This window comes from Chrysemys picta, chromosome 18, assembly GCF_011386835.1.
Source record: "Chrysemys picta bellii isolate R12L10 chromosome 18, ASM1138683v2, whole genome shotgun sequence".
Lineage (NCBI taxonomy): Eukaryota > Metazoa > Chordata > Testudines > Emydidae > Chrysemys > Chrysemys picta.
In genome coordinates, this window is record NC_088808.1 from 20,392,408 (window position 1) to 20,412,443 (window position 20,036).

The 20,036-nt window shown below is 45.8% G+C and overlaps 1 protein-coding gene across 4 annotated transcripts in view; it reads left to right on the plus strand.

Moving 5' to 3' along the window:
• CCDC187 (coiled-coil domain containing 187) overlaps nt 1–20,036 on the plus strand; it is a 72,755-nt gene that overhangs the window by 13,872 nt on the left and 38,847 nt on the right. For 3 of the 4 annotated variants that reach the window (XM_008169507.4, XM_065572074.1, XM_065572073.1), the window contains 6 exons: nt 2,918–3,046; nt 3,700–4,451; nt 4,832–4,926; nt 5,829–6,490; nt 7,418–7,517; nt 19,452–19,642. In XM_008169507.4, the coding sequence (XP_008167729.3) occupies nt 2,918–3,046; nt 3,700–4,451; nt 4,832–4,926; nt 5,829–6,490; nt 7,418–7,517; nt 19,452–19,642 (1,929 nt within the window). The remainder of the gene's footprint in view (nt 1–2,917; nt 3,047–3,699; nt 4,452–4,831; nt 4,927–5,828; nt 6,491–7,417; nt 7,518–19,451; nt 19,643–20,036) is intronic. The other variant, XM_065572072.1, reaches the window with a different exon arrangement.

Genomic DNA, 20,036 nt, shown 5'->3' on the forward strand with positions numbered 1-20,036 from the left:
TCCAGAGTAACTACAAGATGCTGCAGGAAGTGATGTCAGTCATTCCGTGGGTGGTGCTCTTCCTGTCTCCCTAGCTACATGGACTGCGACATTGTGCTGAATGTCACGTTAGTTAAGCTGATTTGTTTTCTAATTGTCTAGCAAAGATGAGTCCAGGAGTTAGTGGTGAACCCGATGCCACAGACTGGCACTAGGGGTTGCAGTGTGTGTGTGACAGATACAGGGCCAGAAGTTCAGCTGGTGTAGATGGGCGTAGCTCCATTGAAATCAATAGAGCTGTGCCCAGTTACGCTGGCCCAGTATCTTGCAGTTGACATTTATACAGGAACGCTGAGTATGCTTGTATAAACCCGTAACCAGCCAATCTCCCAAAAGGTCGCTTTAATAACGGGCCAGATTTATTTAGTGGAATTTATAAAGACAGCTAGGCTCCTCCTGCCTCCCACTGAAACCCTAACTCCCTTAGGGGATGTCTACACATGGAGCAGGGATGTGATTCCCAGCTCGAGGAGAAATACTCACTGTAGCTGCGGCAGCATGAGGGGCTAGCCGCCCCAAGTACATGCCTCTGGTTTCAAACGTACCCGGGGTGGCTAGCCTCTCTCGCTGCTTGCTCCATCACAGCTGCCCTCTATTTTTAGCAGTTCTCCTCCAGTCAGGAATCACATCCCAGCTCAAAGCACACGTGGATCCGTGGATGCTTTAGCTTTTTGCAACCTGACACCCATTTGCATCTTTAGCTGCCTTTGTAAATCTGTCCCAGTGTCTATTTCACCTTAACAAAATTGTCCCTTTCAAACCTCTTCATAACTTTGTTAAAAACTTTTGCCCATGGAAAACTTCAGGGGGTTTTGGCATGTGGAAAAAATACGTCTGTTTAGCCAACTTCACACTCCGCTGATGAGGTGTTTGGTATAAATACATAATTATACCGGTGGGACTATTGGCATCCCGTGAATATAATCTGAAATTATGAAGTAAAACTTTGATAAATGTTGTCTATTATGTGACACCACGTATTAAGGAAGAATTATTCATTTGTGCCTCATGCGGTATCATTTATTTTTGCATTATACACAGCCTCTCATGCTGTATGGCTCATTGATCCTTCTATACTGTATCCTGCTGATCCTCATCTGTTTAAAAATAAATTAGTTTACTCTAGTGAGGTTGAAATAATCAAAAATAAAATCATGTTCCCATTAAACACCTACAGTTCCCACCTCGGAGGTACAAAAAATGGGGCATCTGGGATGATCCTAAGAACTTACAACTGGAAGTATGTACTGAACACCCTTACAAATTTCCCCAGACAGCTGCCTCAAAAAAAGCACAGACTCAGGGAAAGCCTGGACAGGTGGCAACGCTGTTAACACCCTCAACACCTTCTACAGCCCATCGTGTCCAAGCCCTTGCTGCACCTGACAATAGATATGGCTTGGGAAACTCACAAGCTTTTCTTTATCTAGTAGCCACAAGGATTCAGGGAGTCTCAGGTTTCAGCAAAATGCTTTTAACAGTCACAGGAACATGATGAAAAAAATAGGATTCAATCTTGTATCCAGAGAACCGCTTAACTCTGTCAGTCCCCAGGTCTCTCTCTAGCCCACTTCCTCTTAGGTGCCTGCAGGCTCCACAAGATGGCACTTGGCCACACTGTAAATGGACCCTAATAGGGAGTGTAGGCATAGGTGTGCGCAGCCCATTTCATTAGGGTGTGCACCCAGGGAGCCCCGCCCTAGCCCCCCCCCATCCACTCCCTCCTACTTCCCCCCTCAGAACCCCTAACCCCCCCGCTCCTTGTCCCCTGATTACCCCCTCCTGGGACCCCTGCCCCTAACTGTCCCCCAGAACCCCACCCCCTATCTAAGCCTCCCTGCTCCTTGTCCCCTGACTACCCCCCTAGGACCTTACCCCCTACCTGTCCCAACCCTTATCCACACCCACGCCCCTAGACAGACCCCCAGGACTCCCATGCCTATCCAACCGCTCCCTGCCCCCTTACAGGACCCCCAGAACTCCTGACCCATACACCCCCCCCCGCTCCCTGCCTACCCGCCCCAACCCCTCTCCACACCCCTGCCTCCTGACAGCCCCCCCAGAACTCCCAACTCATCCACCCCCCAGCTCCTTGTCCTCTGACCACCCCCTCCAGAACTCCCAACTCATCCACCCCCCAGCTCCTTGTCCCCTGACCACCCCCTCCAGAGACCCCCCCCATCCTAACTGCCCCCCCCAGGACCCTCCTTGCTCCCGGTCCCCTGACCCCTATCCACCCCCCACCCCCTGACAGACCCCGGGACTCCCATACCCCATCCAACACCCCTGCTCCCTGACTGCCCCGTCCAGAGACCCCCCCCACCCCTAACCATCCCCCCGGGATCCCACCCCCTATCCAACCCACCCTGCTCCCTGTTCCCTGACTGCCCCCACCCCTTAGCCAACCCCCCTGGCCCCAGACCCCTTACCATGAGATGAGACTCCTAGCCTCCCCACGGAGCCAAACACTGCCCCGCGGGAGCACGCAGCCCCAGCCCCCAGAGCGCTGCACGCACGGTGGCATGGCTCCAGGGGAAGGGGAATGCGAGAGAGGGGCCGGCGGCTTGCCACGCCGGGAGAGAGGGACCATTTGCCCACCCCTGCATTAGGGTGTGCCTGGGCACACTCGGCACACCCCGTGCGCACGCCTATGAGTGTAGGTCTAAAATTTGAGAGGCCTTACATTTTTTTTATAGCCTGATGAATATCAAAACGTTGATGAAAAATTTTGACTAGCTCTAACTGGAACCTATTGTCCCCCCCTCCACACACACCAGCACCCCCAGTGTGATCCCTTGAAACTGACTTATGAGGAAGTTAAAAAAAAGGGGGGGGGCACTTTAAGGAAGAAAACCCACATCTGTGTTTTGTTTTCCAGGATCCAAACTGATTGGTGCTTCTGCATGGCGAGAAGGTCAGAAGCTGGTGAAAAAGTTGCTTGGTCCACTTCCTAAATTTACAAAGCTGGGGAGCACATCTGAAGAGTGGAACCCTAAAAATGACTCTGGTAGAGTTACCTGTAACTTCTGGGTTGTAAGGAGAAGGGGAGAGATCCTGGTCTTTTATTTTGGTAAAGAAAAAAAAATAGTGGCTGAACACCCCTTCAGAAACTAGATGAAGCAAATTGTTTTTTCAAGGTCATTATGAGTGCCTGAGATTAAAAATGGTTACAATTCCCCAGCTCTCCACTAAACAGCCCCATGGAACAGTTACGCTATCACGTGTTGGTAGTCAGCTGACACAACGACTCCACAGTGGTTGTGGAGATGTGGCCAGTTGATGGTGTCATTGTGTTTGAACCAAGACCTTAGATGGAGTTCTTATCTAAAGGGCCTTTTGATAAGGAGTCTGCAACTGCTCTTACGTATTAAATTGTTTTTACGTGGAAGGTCCATAATTCACAGATCATTCATAGAGCTGACCACTACAATGTCAAAAAGAGCCCTTACAATTTTGACTTCTAGTAAAAACCTGCAGTGATTTTTCAACCTCCGCTGAGGTTTTACTGCTAAGTAACAAACCCCGGCAAAGCCAGAGTTATAAATGCAAATACAGACAGACCATTAGCAAAAAGTCGGTTTTGTGACTGACATGTTCGATACAGAAAATGATACATCCCCAAAGTAATAAACTAACTGTTGCTTTAAAATGTTTTTGCAGAACCTGGTAAAGATTTTATAGCAACCCCACAAATAGAACAAAGCTCTAGAGAAAATGGTGTTCCCGGTGGAGGTGATCACATGTGGAACAGCCCTCCACATAAAAGCTGTCAGACTACACCCAGCAGTTCCATTGAAATTGCCAGCAATGCATTGACCAGAGATGCAAAGCAAATACTAAGGGATCTACATTTGCAAAACCAATCTTGTGAGGAATGCATAAGTACAAAGCCGCAGAAAGATACCACAGCAGGAAAGGCAGAAGATTCCAAGCCATATCCAGAAACCAATCCTCCTTCAACTGAAATCAGCAGCGTCACTCGCTCCGATTACAGCAGAGACAAGACCAGGTCCTCGTTAATGAAAGCTGGAATAGAACCAAGAAATTGCCACGGAAGAAAAAGTGCATCTCTTCCAAGAAGTAAGGGCTCAAACAGCCCAGGACAGAAACTGTCCGAGAAGGAAAATGTTAACCAGTCTGCTCAGAAGAGGGTAAACGTAGGGAAAGCCCACACCTACAGCCCAGAAGAAGTGCATGAATTTATGCACAGAAAGGTTGAGGAAAGAAAGAAGAAAAACCTAGAAGAGAAAAAGTCTTTAAAGCAGGCCAGAGAAACAAGAGCTCAGAGATTGCAAGAGTTGTACAGGAAACAGAAGGAAGCTTTTGCAAAGAAATCATGTTCTGGAGTGGCACAGACTTTAAACAGGGGAATTATTCCTGCAACACAAGGTTCTCAGTATAAACTTGCCCAAGTAAGTACATAAAAGAAGTTAAATAAACAAGGATGGCGATAGAGTGAAACAAAAAAAAATCAAATCCTGATCCGCTGTACTGTGTTTGGAGGCAATTTTAAGTGTTTATATAAATTGAGTCATATCTGGGCAAATATAGGAATTCAAGTTCTAATGATGATGATCGCTGTATGGGTCATCGGTGGGGTTGGAACCCTTGATCTTTAGGTGCAAAAGCAGAAGCTTCCACTACTTGAGCTGAAAGAATAGCTTCGTTACTCGGCCTCTGTAGTAGACTCTTATCTGATTATGTAGGCCAGCTATTAGACGGGGTGAAGACCAAGCAGTATTTTATTGTTCCATAGTTATTTAGCAATTACATTGTTATTCTTTCATTTCAGGAACAGACCATGAAAAGGAGCCTGGAAAGGAATTTTATGGAGTGGGTGCATAAAACATCATGTGCTTTATTGAGAAGTGAGGAGCAGGGAAGCAGGTATTACATGAGCCATCGAGATACAAAAGTGCATCTCTTAAGCCCTTTCTCTAGCGTGTCCCGGAGATTTGTCATAAGTGTTCTGTTTTAAACTGTAATGAATAAGGTCACTGGTTACTCAGCAACAAGAAAGGACTTTGAGTCTGATGTACCAGGTGCTGTCAGTTCCCATATTAAAATCTGCCTCATCACATACTAATGCAAGTGCAATGGTTGAAGTCGGACACTGGGAGCCAGGAGTTCTGGGTTTTGTGATCTGAAACTAACTTAATGTGTTTGGGGGAGAAAATGGCCTAATCTCTGTGTGCCTTAATTTAGCAGCCTGTCAAAGGATGATAGTGATACTTCACAGGGAGGTCTTGAGGCCTAACTAATTATTGCTTGTAAAGCATTGTGAGATCTTCCCCAGAAAAGCCCCGGTGTGATTTGTTTTGCTGGTAGGTTTGGTCTCTCTCTCGGTTATAAGAATATTTCATTTCAAATTAGAGTTTTGTAGAAAAAAAACAAACCCAGTCCAACCACGATGGTTCTTTGCCCAGTGCGTGGGTTGGTTCTAATAATCAGTGACTGGGTTATAAACACAGCAGGAGAATCTTGTGCGGTCTAGGTATAGGCCAATATTTCAGCCTGGTTTTATGCTTCATATTATTAAAGACTTTAATTCTACAGCATTTAATAGACAAGCCTCTGAAGCTCTGTCCTAGATGTTAGCACCTCACTCTACATCTTCAGTCCTGGATTTGTCAAGCATTTTCTAATCTATAAGCATCAATCTCTCTCTCACTCTGTGTCTGGTCTCTTTGTCTGGACACTTAGTCTGGTCTTCTTTAAAAATCAGCCTGACTTCTGTTACTGTATCTTACTTCCTGCACTGATGTGGGTCCCCCTTTGTGTTTAAACAGTGACTTACATCCAAAGACGAGCCAGCCACCTAAAGCAAAAGAGACATTTGATTTTCCTTCTTCACTGGCATCTGAAAGTGGGTTCCTCAGCCCTTTGAACCTTAAAGACCTGGCAGTCAGCCCTTCTCCAGCTCAGTACCTGCCTCCCCAGAGCTTTTTCCTTCCACTGAAAACTGCAAAATCTGGCCTCAACGCCTCAGCTTCTGAGGACACTTCCAGCCTCCCTCTGTATAGAAATACACAGGACAGAGTGAAGGCCATTCACTCCCTAGCCAGGGAGCTTGGTGAGCGGATTGAGATGGCAACTGAAAGACTGAGGGGAACAAGCAGGCTACAAGACTCTAACGACAATGGAGGAGAGGAACATATACCTTTAGAACCTCCCAACTGGTCTTCTCCACGGTCAAAGCCCAAGACACCTAAAAGTGAGGGAAACAGGACCATGAACATACGAACACTCCTGGGTGTTCAGAGTCCTAATGGCGTATGGATTTCATTAGACCCTGCACAGGATAGCACGCTCTACTTGGGTAGCCCCGAAGGAGCAGAAGCCCGGAAAAGGAAGGAGCGGATACAGGCTGACACAACCGCTGTTAGCGAGGAGTTACCGTGGAGTTCCAATTCGGTGATGCATGGGAAAGCCCTGAAGGATGTGTGGGAAGGTAGAGCATGGTGACACAAGATGCCACAGGGTGACTGACATTAGCATTGCGGGAGGTTTTCAAAGGCATGAAATAGGAGTGAGCCACTCAGCTCCCATTGACTTTCCAAGGTCCCTTTTGCCTTTGAAAAATCACCCCTGTAGAAAACAGGAAGAACTGGCTAGACTTTAGGGCAATGTTCTGTTTGTACCAGTATGAAGTGAACATTTTCCCATATTTAGTAGAGGCTGGGGTAGTCTGGATCACCAGCTCTGAACCCTTCAGACTCTGGGGAAGTTCTTCTCAGATCAGAACATCCCAGCGTGGGCCTAGCTCGCACGTTGTCTTATTGGTTTGCATAGCTATAGGCTTAGCGCTGATAATCCTCCCAGCGGAGTCCAAGGGGAGGGAGATGTCCGGCCACCGGATGCTTGGAGTGCTCCAATACACCAAAATAAAGACCGTTCCTCCTCTGCTGACAGAGAGGAGGGTTGGGTGCCTAAGGAATTCCAGAGATGGGGATAAAATTAGATTTCCCAACCTAGCCATCAGGTGCTTTTCTTATGCACATTGAGGAAGTTGTGAGACTGTGGGTGGGACTGGATTGAGAAGAAGTTCACTGTTTGGAAAACTGGGATAAGGTTCTAACAGGTTTATTCTCCTCTCTTTGCACCTGTGACGCTACAGACCTGGATTTTATTTCTGGCTCTGCCACTGGCCTGTGACGCCATACCCCCACCTCATGCCTCAGTTTCCCCATTTGTACAATGAGAATAATGATGCTGACCCACCTTCCTGAAGTACTTGGAGATCTTTGAATCAGGAGAGCTATATAAGAGCTAAGTGCTTGTACTTAAGTAGGGAGAGAAGAACAGATGCCAAAACTGGGACGCTTTCATTCCTGTGAAGAGTGTATTATTAAAAACCTGCATTTGTCTTTTTTCAAAGATTTTACCGTGACGAAGGAATCTGACATGGAAACGTGCCTATTGCGAGGAAAGCCGATAGCCAGCATAGCCTCTCCATCTCCCAGATTCCTCACTAGAAGGTAAACAAATCTGGTTATGTTATTCTTTGCTGAATACTTTGCCCACACACACAGTTAAAATAAATGGCACCAATTCAGCATGGAGTTCCAGTGCTCTTTATTCCTTAGTCAGAGAATTGCCAAGTAGGCTGATTTTGACACAAGATATACAGAAATAGGGAGCCCCCAATTTGTACAGACCAGGCAGATCAACAGGAAAATATTGACAAAAGCCTTTTCAAGAGATGGCCCTAATCCACAAAGTTTGAATCTTGAGCAAAACTTCCCTGGAGTTTAGGGGGGGTTGGGATCTGGGTTTCTCAATCTCTCTCCCCGCCCCCACATCTTTTTCTGAAATGGCAACAATATTATCCCAATGCTCTGCGAGGTTCTTAGCTGTCCTGGAGAATGGCAAGGATTAGAGACCAGAAACTCAAAGCAAGACTCAGCTGTAGAGTTTTGCCTGAATCCTATCAAGCCTGGGTTTGTGCAGAACTCAGCCCAGGAGTTAGGTTTGTACCACAAGGGTCTGTCTGCAGTTGGCTGAGGGGGTGAGTCTCAGCTTTCGTGCTAGCTCCCATCGAGTTAGCATGCTAAAAATAGAATGTAGCCACGGCTGTGGGATGGGCTAGTTGCCCCAAGATCTTGTGTGAGGGTCTCTAGAGAATCACAGAAATGTAGGGCTAGACGGAACCCCACGAGGCCATGGAGTCCATCCCTCCCACTGAGGCAGGATTAAGAAGACCTAGATCATCCCTGCCAGGTGTTTCTCCAACCCATATTTAAAGACCTCCCATGACTGGGATTCCACAGCCTCCCTAAGGGTATTTCTACACTGCAGTTAGATACCCACAGCTGGGCCCGTGCCAGCTGACTTGGGCTAAGGGGCTGTTGCATTGCACTGTGCATGTTTGGGCTGGGGGAGCCCAACTTCAGCCTGAATTCTGGGACTTGGGGTATGGAACAGCTTCCGTCTGAGGAGAGATTAATAAAACTGGGACTTTTCAGCTTGGAAAAGAAATGACTAAGGGGGGATATGGTTGAGGTCTATAAAATCATGACTGGTGTGGAGAAAGTAAATAAGGGAGTGTTATTTACTCCTTCTCATAACACAAGAACTAGGGGGCACCAAATGAAATTAATAGGCAGCAGGTTTAAAACAAACAAAAGGAAGTATTTCTTCACACAACGCACAGTCAACCTGTGGAACTCCTTGCCAGAGGACGTTGTGAAGGCCAAGACTATAACAGGGTTCAAAAAAGAACTAGATACATTCATGGAGGATAGGTCCATCAATGGCTATTAGCAGGGATGGTGTCCCTAGCTTCTGTTTGCCAGAAGCTGGGAATGAACGACAGGGGCTGGATCACTTGATCATTACCTGTTCTTTTCATTCCCTCTGGGGCACCTGGCATTGGCTGCTGTCGGAAGACAGGATACTGGGCTAGATGGACCTATGGTCTGACCCAGTCTGGCCATTCTAATGTTCTTATGTTCTCTTCCATCTTTCAGGGTCTAGAGCCTGGGCTCCAGCCCGAGCCCAAACCTCTACACCTCAGTTAAACAACCCCATGAGCCCAAGTCAACTAGCCTGGGCCAGCTGCCGGTTTTTAATTGCAGGGGAGACATATCTAAAGGGACTTCTTTCAGTGCTTAACTATCCTCAGCGTTCGAAACTTTTTCCTAATATCTAACTTATATCTCCTTTGTTGCAAACTAAGCCAATTACCTCTTGTCCTCCCCTCTGTGGGCATGGAGAACAATTGATCACCTTATGTTCTGTAGCTAATACTAGCTCTACCGGATCAGTGAATGAAGAGAAAGCCTCCCTTATATACTAGCACGTCAGGCTACTTAGAAAGTGGTGGGTCCAATCTTGCAGCGTGCTGAGCACCTTTGTCTCTCATTGATTTCAATGGAGTTAGAGCACCCAGCACCTTCCAGAAGGTATTGCAGGGTTTGGCCCCACAAGACTATGATCTTCCCATTACAATTCAATGATTGCCCACTAGGGAGAGCTATTAATCTATTGAACCCTTTAGAGAGACTTTTCCCTGTTTGCTTTTCTACTCTCTTAGGTGTTAAAAAGCATTGTGTGCCAGGTTGTTTAAATTAAATTATAGAAGGAAGATTCGTTGTTTCTGAGCCATCCTCTGAGGAGAGACAGCACTTTGTGTTCTCGGAGGCCTCACTGTTCAAATCAAACACTTTCCAGGTGTACTTCGCAGAAATGTGTCAGCTCTTTAAGCAGTTGAATGGTGCAGATGGAGGGCCCTATGGTGTTAAGAAGCCAGCTTCTTTGGGGGACTATTTATGGCTTTTCTCCCCAGCATGTTTCTTTACGTTTGCTTCTGAGCCACACACAAAACACTTTGATTACATGAAGGACTTTCATAAACTTGCAGCGGCACCAAAATTTCAGAATGCAGATTGGGGCAACTAAAATGATTAGGGGTTTGGAACGGGTCCCATATGAGGAGAGACTGAAGAAGCTAGGACTTTTCAGATTGGAAAAGAGGAGACGAAGGGGGGATATGATAGAGGTATATAAAATCATGAGTGGTGTGGAGAAAGTGAAGAAGGAAAAGTTATTTACTTGTTCCCATAATATAAGAACTAGGGGCCACCAAATGAAATTAATGGGCAGCAGGTTTAAAACAAATAAAAGGAAGTTCTTCTTCACACAGCGCACAGTCAACTTGTGGAACTCCTTGCCTGAGGAGGTTGTGAAGGCTAGGACTATAACAGGGTTTAAAAGAGAACTGGATAAATTCATGGAGGTTAAGTCCATTAATGGCTGTTAGCCAGGCTGGATAAGGAATGGTGTCCCTAGACTCTGTTTGTCAGAGGGTGGAGATGGATGGCAGGAGAGAGATCACTTGATCATTACCTGTTAGCTTCACTCCCTCTGGGGCACCTGGCATTGGCCACTGTCGGCAGACAGGATACTGGGCTGGATGGACCTTTGATGTGACCCAGTATGGCCGTTCTTATGTTCTGTTCTTATCCCAGTGTAGCTAGTTATTGCAGTACACTTTGTAGTGGGGAGCACACATCAGACCCGAACTTGCAGCCCGTGGTCCTGATCCTGAGAAGTAATGAGCACCCACAACTTCCCAGATCCTCTTATGTGCAGTGCCAGGTTTACAACGGTGCCAGTGGCGCCAGACCCAGGCTCAAAAGCAGCTCTGACTGGGCCTACTCCACTTGTGCTGCGCCCGGATCAGCGCAAGTGGAGCAAGGGGAAGGGGCACGCTTGCAGCACAGGGCCAGGTGGGCCAGTGTGCGTCTGGTGACCGCCATTTTGCAAACAGTGCCCTCACACTGGGCGGAGTGGGGCTGCCCCCACCATGCCATGTCCCATTGCCCCTGGCCAGCCCCTCGCTCCGGGGATCGACCTCCCCATGCCATGTTCCATTGCCTCCCTGGGGGCCCACAAATATGTTTGGCATGGGGCCCACAAATATTTTTGGCATTGGGCCCACAAAAGATTAATCCAGCCCTGCTTGTGTGTGCATAAAACCAGCTAAAACCATTGGGAATTTTGCAGGCCAAAGGGAAATTCATTGCTTAAAAATCCCTCATCAGAAATCTCTGAAAATACTAAGCCCAACTGTCCGAGTTACAGTCCTAACCTAAACTCACCTTTTCCTAAGTTTAGGAAAACTTTAATGCCCAGCTTAATGTTAAGGTCTAGAGTGCATCTATGTCAGAAGCTGATGGATCTCTGCTGATTGACCAATCTCTGTACTCTCATGCCAAGCTTCTGTTTGGTAGGTACAGAAGAATGGATGCTGAAAGCTCTGGAGTTGAAATTAACAGCGGGCCCCGTCCTGTGAGGTGCTGAGCACCCTCAACTCCAAATGATTGGGGTGGGATTTTTCCGATGCCTTACGGGGCTAGATGTCCAACTCCCATTGAAATCCCAGCCTTGATCACCTGGCAGGATTGGAGCCAATGGGTCTTCCTGATCCAGGCAAAACTCCTACGCACGTTAAATAATTGTGTCAAGTGTCATGAACCATTGATTTCCTCATGGTGATTCCTACTAGAATGTAGGATGATCTCCAAAGGGGATGGGAAGGGAATGGGGGCATTTAAAAACAGCCTGAACAATGTACTAGGACTTTTGTACTCTTGGGCCAGGCACCAGAGCCATACTTTGTTCACCGCGCATCATGCTTAGTTCTATACATTTACTTCTGTCTAAAGACATTATTTTTAGGATGTTATTTATCCCAAAGATGTTTAGAAAAGTAATAGACAGATCTTCCTTCCCTCACCCCCTCCTCTTCCACAGAACACACAGTGGTAGAACATATGGCATTGACAGAAGTAGACTAAATTGATTATCTTTATGAGTACCTAGTTAAATCTCTACTGATCTCCTTTTTGCAGAGGATTAAAGAGTGGTTTAGCCAATTGGATACTATAGATTCATTTACAGTAATTGTTTTCACTCACTTTACTCTTGAAGTTTGGGAGGGTGGGGGGAGAGAAAAATTATGATTACTGTAGATTTAGCTTTGAGTGCGTATGTGTGCGCACACATTTGTGTGTGTGTGTGTGTGTGTGTGTGTGTGTGTGTATTACACACACACACACACACACACACACACACACACACACACGTAAGTTTAATTAAAATGGGAGTGTGGCTGAGAATGGCAATTTTGGAAGCTACGATATGAACATTTTTAATAACGTTGATTAAATTAATGTGGACTCAAATTTTCCCATCAGCCTTACATTCAATGCAGGTTTAATGCAGATGGTGGTACACAGAAAACTCCTGGCTTGTAGAATATATTCTATACAGTGAGAGCTATTTGTATAAAGGCACTTCATTGTGTCAGTAGCGCCCTAACAAATTCACGGTCCTTTTTGGTCAATAGGATTTTAAAAATAGTAAATTTCATGATTTCAACTATTTATATCTGAAATTTCATGGTGTTGTAATAGTAGGAGTCTGACCCAAAAAGGAGTTGTGGGGGATCCCAAGGTTATTGTAGGGGGGGGAGGAGTTGCAGTACTGCCACCCTTACTTCTGTGCTGCTGCTTGACATGGTGCTGCCTTCAGAGCAGGGTGCCCGGCTAACAGCCACCACTCTCCAGCCACCCAGCTCTGAAGGCAGCAGCAGCGCAGAAGTAAGGGCGGCAATACTGTGACTCCCCTAAAATAACCTTGTGACCCCTGCAACTCCCTTTTGGGTCAGGATCCCCAATTCGAGAAACACAGGTTAAAAGCACACAAAAAACCAGCAAAGAGTCCTGTGGCACCTTATAGACTAACAGACGTATTGGAGCATGAGCTTTCGTGGGTGAATACCCACTTCGTCGGATGCATGTAGTGGAAATTTCCAGAGGCAGGTATAAATATGCATGCAAGAGTGAGTCAGGCTAGAGATAACGAGGTTATAGACCTGTTAGTCTATAAGGTGCCACGGGACTCTTTGCTGCTTTTACACATCCAGACTAGCACGGCTACCCCTCTGATACAAAAGACCAGATTTTACATGGAGAAACCAGATTTCACTGCCCGTGATGCTTTTTTCATGGCCATGCATTTGGCAGGGCCCTAGTCAGTGTAGACTTAACTCCTCAATCCCCACAGGACAGAGCTCTAACAAATATACCCCTGGATTGGCCAGGGATGGACCAGGAGACCCAAATCTTGTCCCTAACTTGCAGTTCCCAGGAAAAGGGAAGGAGATTGCAGGGCTGCGGCAGGGATCCTGAACTGGAGGGAGGATCGGAGCTCCAAGTGCCGATTCAGCATTGCCTGAGACAAAGTCAGCATTTGCTTTTCCCATTCTTGACATGTTCCTTCTCCTAATTGGGGGAGATAGGAGGTGCAGCATAAGACTAAGGGCCATATCCTGCCTTGTGTTTTTCATTTGACTTCGAAACCACCAATACGATGGGCCAATGTCACTCTCACTTTACAAAGATTTAAATGCAGAGTAACTGCATGAGGTGCTGGATTTACACTGGTGTAATAGAGCACAGTTTGGCTGTTTGCCTCCTCAGGGCCAAATTCAAACTCTCAGTGTGCGTATACTGGGAAGAAAGCAGAAGAAAGGCGATATTTGACGTGCGTGGGATTGGATTTCCAGTGTTAGATTCTATTTAACTATTGAACTGCAGAATGATCTACCAAAATGGAGACCTGCTGCTCTTCGCATGCAAGCTGGGCTCTGCCATTCAGACAGTAAATGCCTTTAATACGGCACAAGATTCTTCTAAGAAGATTGTTTATAGTTTTACTGATCAAACAAAGTAAACAAGAGGGAAATGGCAATTGGAGAGAGAAATCTGGATAACTCAGCTTACTGAAGTTATGAACAGTAATTACTGGAATTACTGAAAGGTAAAACCTCTTCTTTGTGTGCATCAACCATGGACACAAAGGTTTTACTGATTCCCATTCCAGTGGATCAGTTGCAAGGATTATGCAGCAGTTACGTCACCCACGTACAGCACAAAAGATCTCGAAAACAAACATCTTTGGAGGGAAGCAAGGTGGCAGATGCTCTGCACCGCTCAGGATCAGGCCCATTATCTGAAGACGCTGTGGGGTCTGTTATTCTCATCTTGATGCCCTGGGATTTATATGGAACTCTCATTCACGCTAATGGCAGTGAGGTGCAGAAATCCCCCTGAATCCAGATGGGACTAGACCCTCAACTGTAATTGACAAACACCAGACAAAGTAGAAATAGGATAGATTGTGCTGATCTCCTGAACAATGCAATTACTGAGAAAGCAGAGCTCAGTTTGTTTAACAAGCAGAGTCAAAGTCCTCACGACGTCACAGAAATGCTTTCACCAATAGAGGCCTCCACACAAAGCATCACAACCCGGTTGCGATCGCTGCCCTGAGAGATGAAAGGAACGGTGTATGTACAAAATATGGCTACAGTTGGACTTGAGGGATGGTGGCAGGCTGTGGTGGTGGGTAACTTCGAGCTCAGTCCATTGCTAGCTGAAGAACTTCTAGTGGTGGTGCAGTACTGATAATAGAGATGGAGGGCGAGTGGAGAATATAAAGAGACACTCACTCCAATCCTGCCCTATAACACATAGCTAACTCCTTCGTTTTCAGTTTAAACGATTTTTACCAAAAAAAATCCCGGGGTTTTACAAAAAATATTAGCCCCCCCCCCCTCCGATTTTCACCCTACCTTTGTATCATTAAATATATAAAAAATAACTTGTTTTATTAGGAAAATACAATACATCGCATGAGATCTATGTATGACGATAATACATTAGTCTGTGTGTAGATGCAAAGCTGCCTGTTGACATAAGGCAATGTATTAGTCTAGAAGATAAACACAATAAACAATCAGGCACTGCTCTGAAGTGCGGCTGCAGCTGAACGTACTGATGAATCTCACGCCCACCACGCACACATTTCAAGATAACAGTTTAAAGATTTGACACACTAAAAGGGGAAGGAAACGAAAATCTGTATCAGAATACCTTTCAGAACCCAAGGAAGTATTAGAAAGTTAAAAAAAAAACAAAAAACAAACAAACAGGAGAAAAGGATGAAGTTGAGTGTATGCGCTGCAAATGGTGTGGTCCAATTATTAAATGTAAATATTTATAGGCTAATAATTCTAAGTGTACAACAGTAAACTGTTGATTCAAATGAAAAGTTTTATTTGGGGAACAGAGTTACATTGTTTTCTTAAACTCACAAGTAGCATTGTGTTTTGAGTTCGGTTTTAGTTCTGCAGCAAACCAAACTGAATTCTGTTCCAAGCATTAATATTTCCCCCCGTCCTTCTGTCCACCAAATTAGATGCCTATGTTTACCCAGAAAAATTCACACAGTTTTTTGCGCCGTTTTTCACCTGTTTTTGTTGTAATAATAAACACTAGTAAATTCCCAGGAAAAATTAAATAAAATAAAACCCGAAAACGAAGGGCCCTACACATAGCCAAGGCAGCCAGTCTGTGTAGTGGGGAAGGAATGTCTCATGCAGAGCTTCTTACCTGAAAGCTTTTGGTCAATACCCCTATAAACAGGTCCTTGTCTTCATCTCTTGGCCAGTGGTGGACTAGACAAGAGGGGGAATCAGAATGCCTGGAAATCAGAGATGGGCCAAGATCAAAACTCTGGCTCTGAACCACCCCAAACTTTGGACTGCTTGAAATCAAGATCCTAATTTTGCAGCATGGTCCTATAGCCCCAATATAGATTTATATAAAACAAAGAAGAGGCATCTCTTGGATGCACAGTGATGGAAAGAATCAGTCAAGTGACGAGAACAGTCACCTTGCCCAGGAACAAGGGAATCAAAATGAAGAGAAACCCAGTAGTGAAGGTCCCACTTAAAATCCAGGAAGAATGGGAAGAATCAGAGAATTCATCTGGGCAACTAAGAGAAGTAGGAGGGTCTTGTATCCTGCGATCCAGGGAGGAGACCGAGAAGGGGGAAACAGTCCTGCCTAGATTACGTGCATGTGATTGTGGGTGGGAAAGTCGAAGAACATAATGGGTGAAAATCCTGGCCCTAGTCGAGTCAATGAGAGTTTTGCCCCGGACTTCAAGGGGCCAGCATGTCCCCCAGTATCTGAGTATTTATGTGCTTGGCTGTTACTGAACTAGGGCTGGGTGGAAAATGATGAGCCAAGTTCTGCTCTCAGGGCGAGATCATGCCCATCGGTTATTTCTCAAGCTGAATTCCCTTTGAGTTAACAGACAACCGATATAAAAGCTTGAACTGTATTTTCCATTAAAGAAATGAGAGAGACCGTCTCCTAGGAGCCATCATGTAGTAGTGAAGGGTCATTAAACAGACCAGGGCTGGTCAGAACTTTTGGAACAAACTGAGTCTTAAACAAAAAGCTGTTTTCAAAAGTGAATGTTTGCAGGGCTGGCTCCTCAGTGGGTGGAAGTCAGGACAGTCCCATTGCAGAGATGTGCTGATTTATACGAGCGGAGGATCTAGCGTATCAGGTTTGAATAGGCACCACTGAAGACCTCTGGCTTTGAAGAGCTCCATCCATTAGGAAATTACACGTCGCTTCCACAGGATTCGAAACTCCTTTTCCCCCAGTGACTCTGCCGTGCCCCTTTTCTCTCTGTGTTCGCTGAGATCTGTGCCTGAGGCTTTGATCCTGCCCTGCACGGGTGCTGCGGTGCCAGTCTACGTGCAAGTTGAAAGACAATGAGCTGAATGGGGATTGCAAAGCAACCAGGCCCTGCATTGGAGTAAGGCTGCACGGTCACCCAGTCACCCCTGCCGAGCAGCAGGTCTGAGGCCCAAGAGGGGAGCACATGCCTCGTTAATACAAAGGAGGACTGCGCTGAAGTCCGTGCGCGCTGAGACTCGCCCGTTGGCCTATGCTCTGCCCCTTTGACTCGGCGCACAAGAGGCACCTGAACTGGTGACGGCTCAGCTCGGGCAGCTCCGCCATACTTCTGCCCATGGCTCCTGAACAGCTCCCTGCACTTCCACTTGTGCTGGAGCACGTGCTCTAGGTCATGTCCTAGGCTCAAGGCCAAGCTCTGCTTTCCGTTCAGCTACCCTACCATGCAGGAGAGGTCACCACGTGCACGTCTGTTCCCTGCTATCGCTATATTCCTGTAGGGCCTGAGCCTGTCAGCAGGAGTCTCCCATTATACGCAAGGGAAAGTTTGGATCAGGCCCTTGATCTCCACCCTTTCTGAAGCAGGATTTGTCCTTTCCCAAGTGATCCCTAAGGAAGTCGTGGAGCCGGTTAAGAAACTGGCACAAAATGTGAAGACAGAAACCAGGCCCCAGGTATTTGTCAGAGACAAATATTAGAATTTCTTCCTGAGAAATCCCCTCCCACTTCTCCCTACTCCATCTTCATACCCACTTTCTGAAGACGGCATCCAAGGCGCAAGTTGGTAGGAGCCGTTCTACTCGTTCTAGCTATTTCTGGGTCATTCTGCACCAGGAAAAACAAAGAAAAGCTTATTAATGAAAAAAATGAAATGGGATTTCCCTAAGCTGATTGCTGATAAAAAAAACCCCTTTCCACGTTCATTTTTTTGTACAAAACCCATCTGTCAATATTTCAGGCTGCCTCGGTCTCCCCGCCTTGTTCGAGCTGCTACTAGATCAATAGGTGCCCATTTTCACGCGTTCCTTCCTAATCTTTTTAGCTAAGCTTTGTGCAGGGTTTTTTAAAACATTCCCAGTGGACCCTGTGTCCATTTAGCCCACAGGCAATGAGCTGTTTTGTGCTCAGAGACGCGCAGCTCCAATCCAGGGTAAAAGCGGCCTGACTACCGCGATGTCGGACAGGATCGCGGGAAAAGGCAGCTCGGTGGGACTCCTAGGCTGCATTTTGACATGATTCACCGTATTAAAGCATTTACACCTATTGCAGGACTTAGCTGGGCCTTCGCCAGGCTCACCACAAGTCCTGGAAATGTGATACAGAGCGAGACTTTGCAATTCCAGAGCCCCTTGCATAAAAGCATTTCAACGAGCTTTGCAAACATCTAGGGCGAGGCTGTGCAACCCTGACTCATGGTGGTGGAACAAGTCCTCCCTAACGTGAGCATGGATTGCACAATCCAGCTGTAATGAATGAAGCCTCAAAACAGCGAGGTACTTATTTCCATTTTCAGGAGTGCTGAAAAATCCAAGCTGTGAGCAAGTAGTAATTTGGATGGGTAATTAGGTGCCTCTTTAGCTTCTCCAGCATCATCAAGGTACAGGAAGGGGAATTTTGTACATTGGCGGGTATGATTTTTGGTCCAACTTTATGTGAAGCTTCCATTTATAAAAGAGCTAATAAACAAACAGACGTTTTACTAAATGGTTAATCCATTGTTACAAAGTCCAGAAAATTGCTTATAACCATATAGTACACTTTGTAGTGGTATGTTTATAACCAACTATAAAACGCTCTACTCATATCTGTATCTCTGTTTATAACATTTGTTTGCTAATGAAATCTAACTGGAAAGTGTGACTTTTTTTAAATGCCAATTGTGCCAGTCTGTTTTATAGGTGTGGAAGCTGACAGAGGTCAGGTACATTTCCACAGATCACTCAATTAAGTGGAGTTGGGAATAGAACATAGGACTCTGACCCCCAGTCCTTTGCTCTCATCCTACAGACCAGGCTTCTTCTCCAGTCCTCTTCTCCTTCCCAGCCTCCTAATTGTTTTTCTTGTTTTTCCTCAAAAAGTGTCTTGCTGAGCATTCAGAGCAAGCCTTCAGAATGAGGGCTCATGGGTATTCCTCCCCATTTTGTGACTCTGCACCTCGGGCAAGGTGCTTTACCTCTGCCTCAGTCTCTCCATCTGTAAAATGGGAATAATGATCCATAATGATGGTCTAAGGACCGATGGTCCAAGGACTGTAAACTCTTCAGGACAGGGACCATCTTTTGGTTGTGTGTTTGTATAGCAAACCTAGCACAATGGGGCCCTGATCTGGGCCTGTAAACAAGCAAATTCCTTACCGCAGAGAGTTTACTCATTCTTGTTTGGAAGGTGCTTTGAGATCCTCAGATGAATCAAACAGTCTTCTTGTTATTACAGCTTGAAGCCATGTTAGGCAGCAAGATTCTATAGTAGTAGTGAAGGGTCATTAAACAGGGTCATTAGACAAAATTTTCTGCGTCCATTTCTGTATTCCCTATTTCCTCAGGAGATTGCGTGCGGGAGTTTTAGTGACACGACACATAGCTTTCATTCATTGGCTTCCCCGAGGTCTATTGAGAAATATAGAATCAGGTTCAGCATTGAATGGCAAGTTGACACAGTGGGAAAAATCCATCCCTGGCATAACTTTGATGTAAATCTAGATTCTATTGATTTAACCCAAGACAAATTTGGCCCACTTTATCTTGAGGTCAAATTTTAACCCTATTATATATTTTTTTCTTGTTAACGTAATACAGTGCTCTCTCCTTCACATCTGTCATTCAGCAAATTTTTGTTGTTGGCTTAACACAGCCCAGAGAGAAAACCAGCAAATCAAAGGAATCGTTCCATATTTGATGCTCTTTCTGAAGCTCAGAATCAAGCGGAAATTATTTCATCCTCTCCTAGACGAAGTCTCAAAACATCTCTCAGTCATGGATTTGAACCCTGCGCTTCTCCAACCAGAAGGATTGGGATGCAAAAAGAATTTGACGACGACTTTGGTAAGACAGCATTTAACAAAGTATCACAAAATGCAGTAGTTATTCATTACATTTCTAAGACAGTTTGTAATGCTATCAGATGTTACTCTTCTAATGCAGGACAGAAGAGATTATGGGGCTCGTATGACCAGTTGTGACAAGGGATAGTCCAGGGGTTCTCAAACCTGGGGTCATGACCCCTCAGAGGGTTGCAAGATTATTACGCGAGCTGTCAGCCTCCACCCCAAATCCCGCTTTGCCTCCAGAATTTATAACAGTGTTAAATATAAAAAAAATGTGTTTTTAATTTATGGGGGGGGGGGGGAATCGCATTCATAGGTTTGCTGTGTGAGAGGGGTCACCAGTACAAAAGTTTGAAAACTACTGGGATAGTCAGACGCTTTTTGAAATTTCA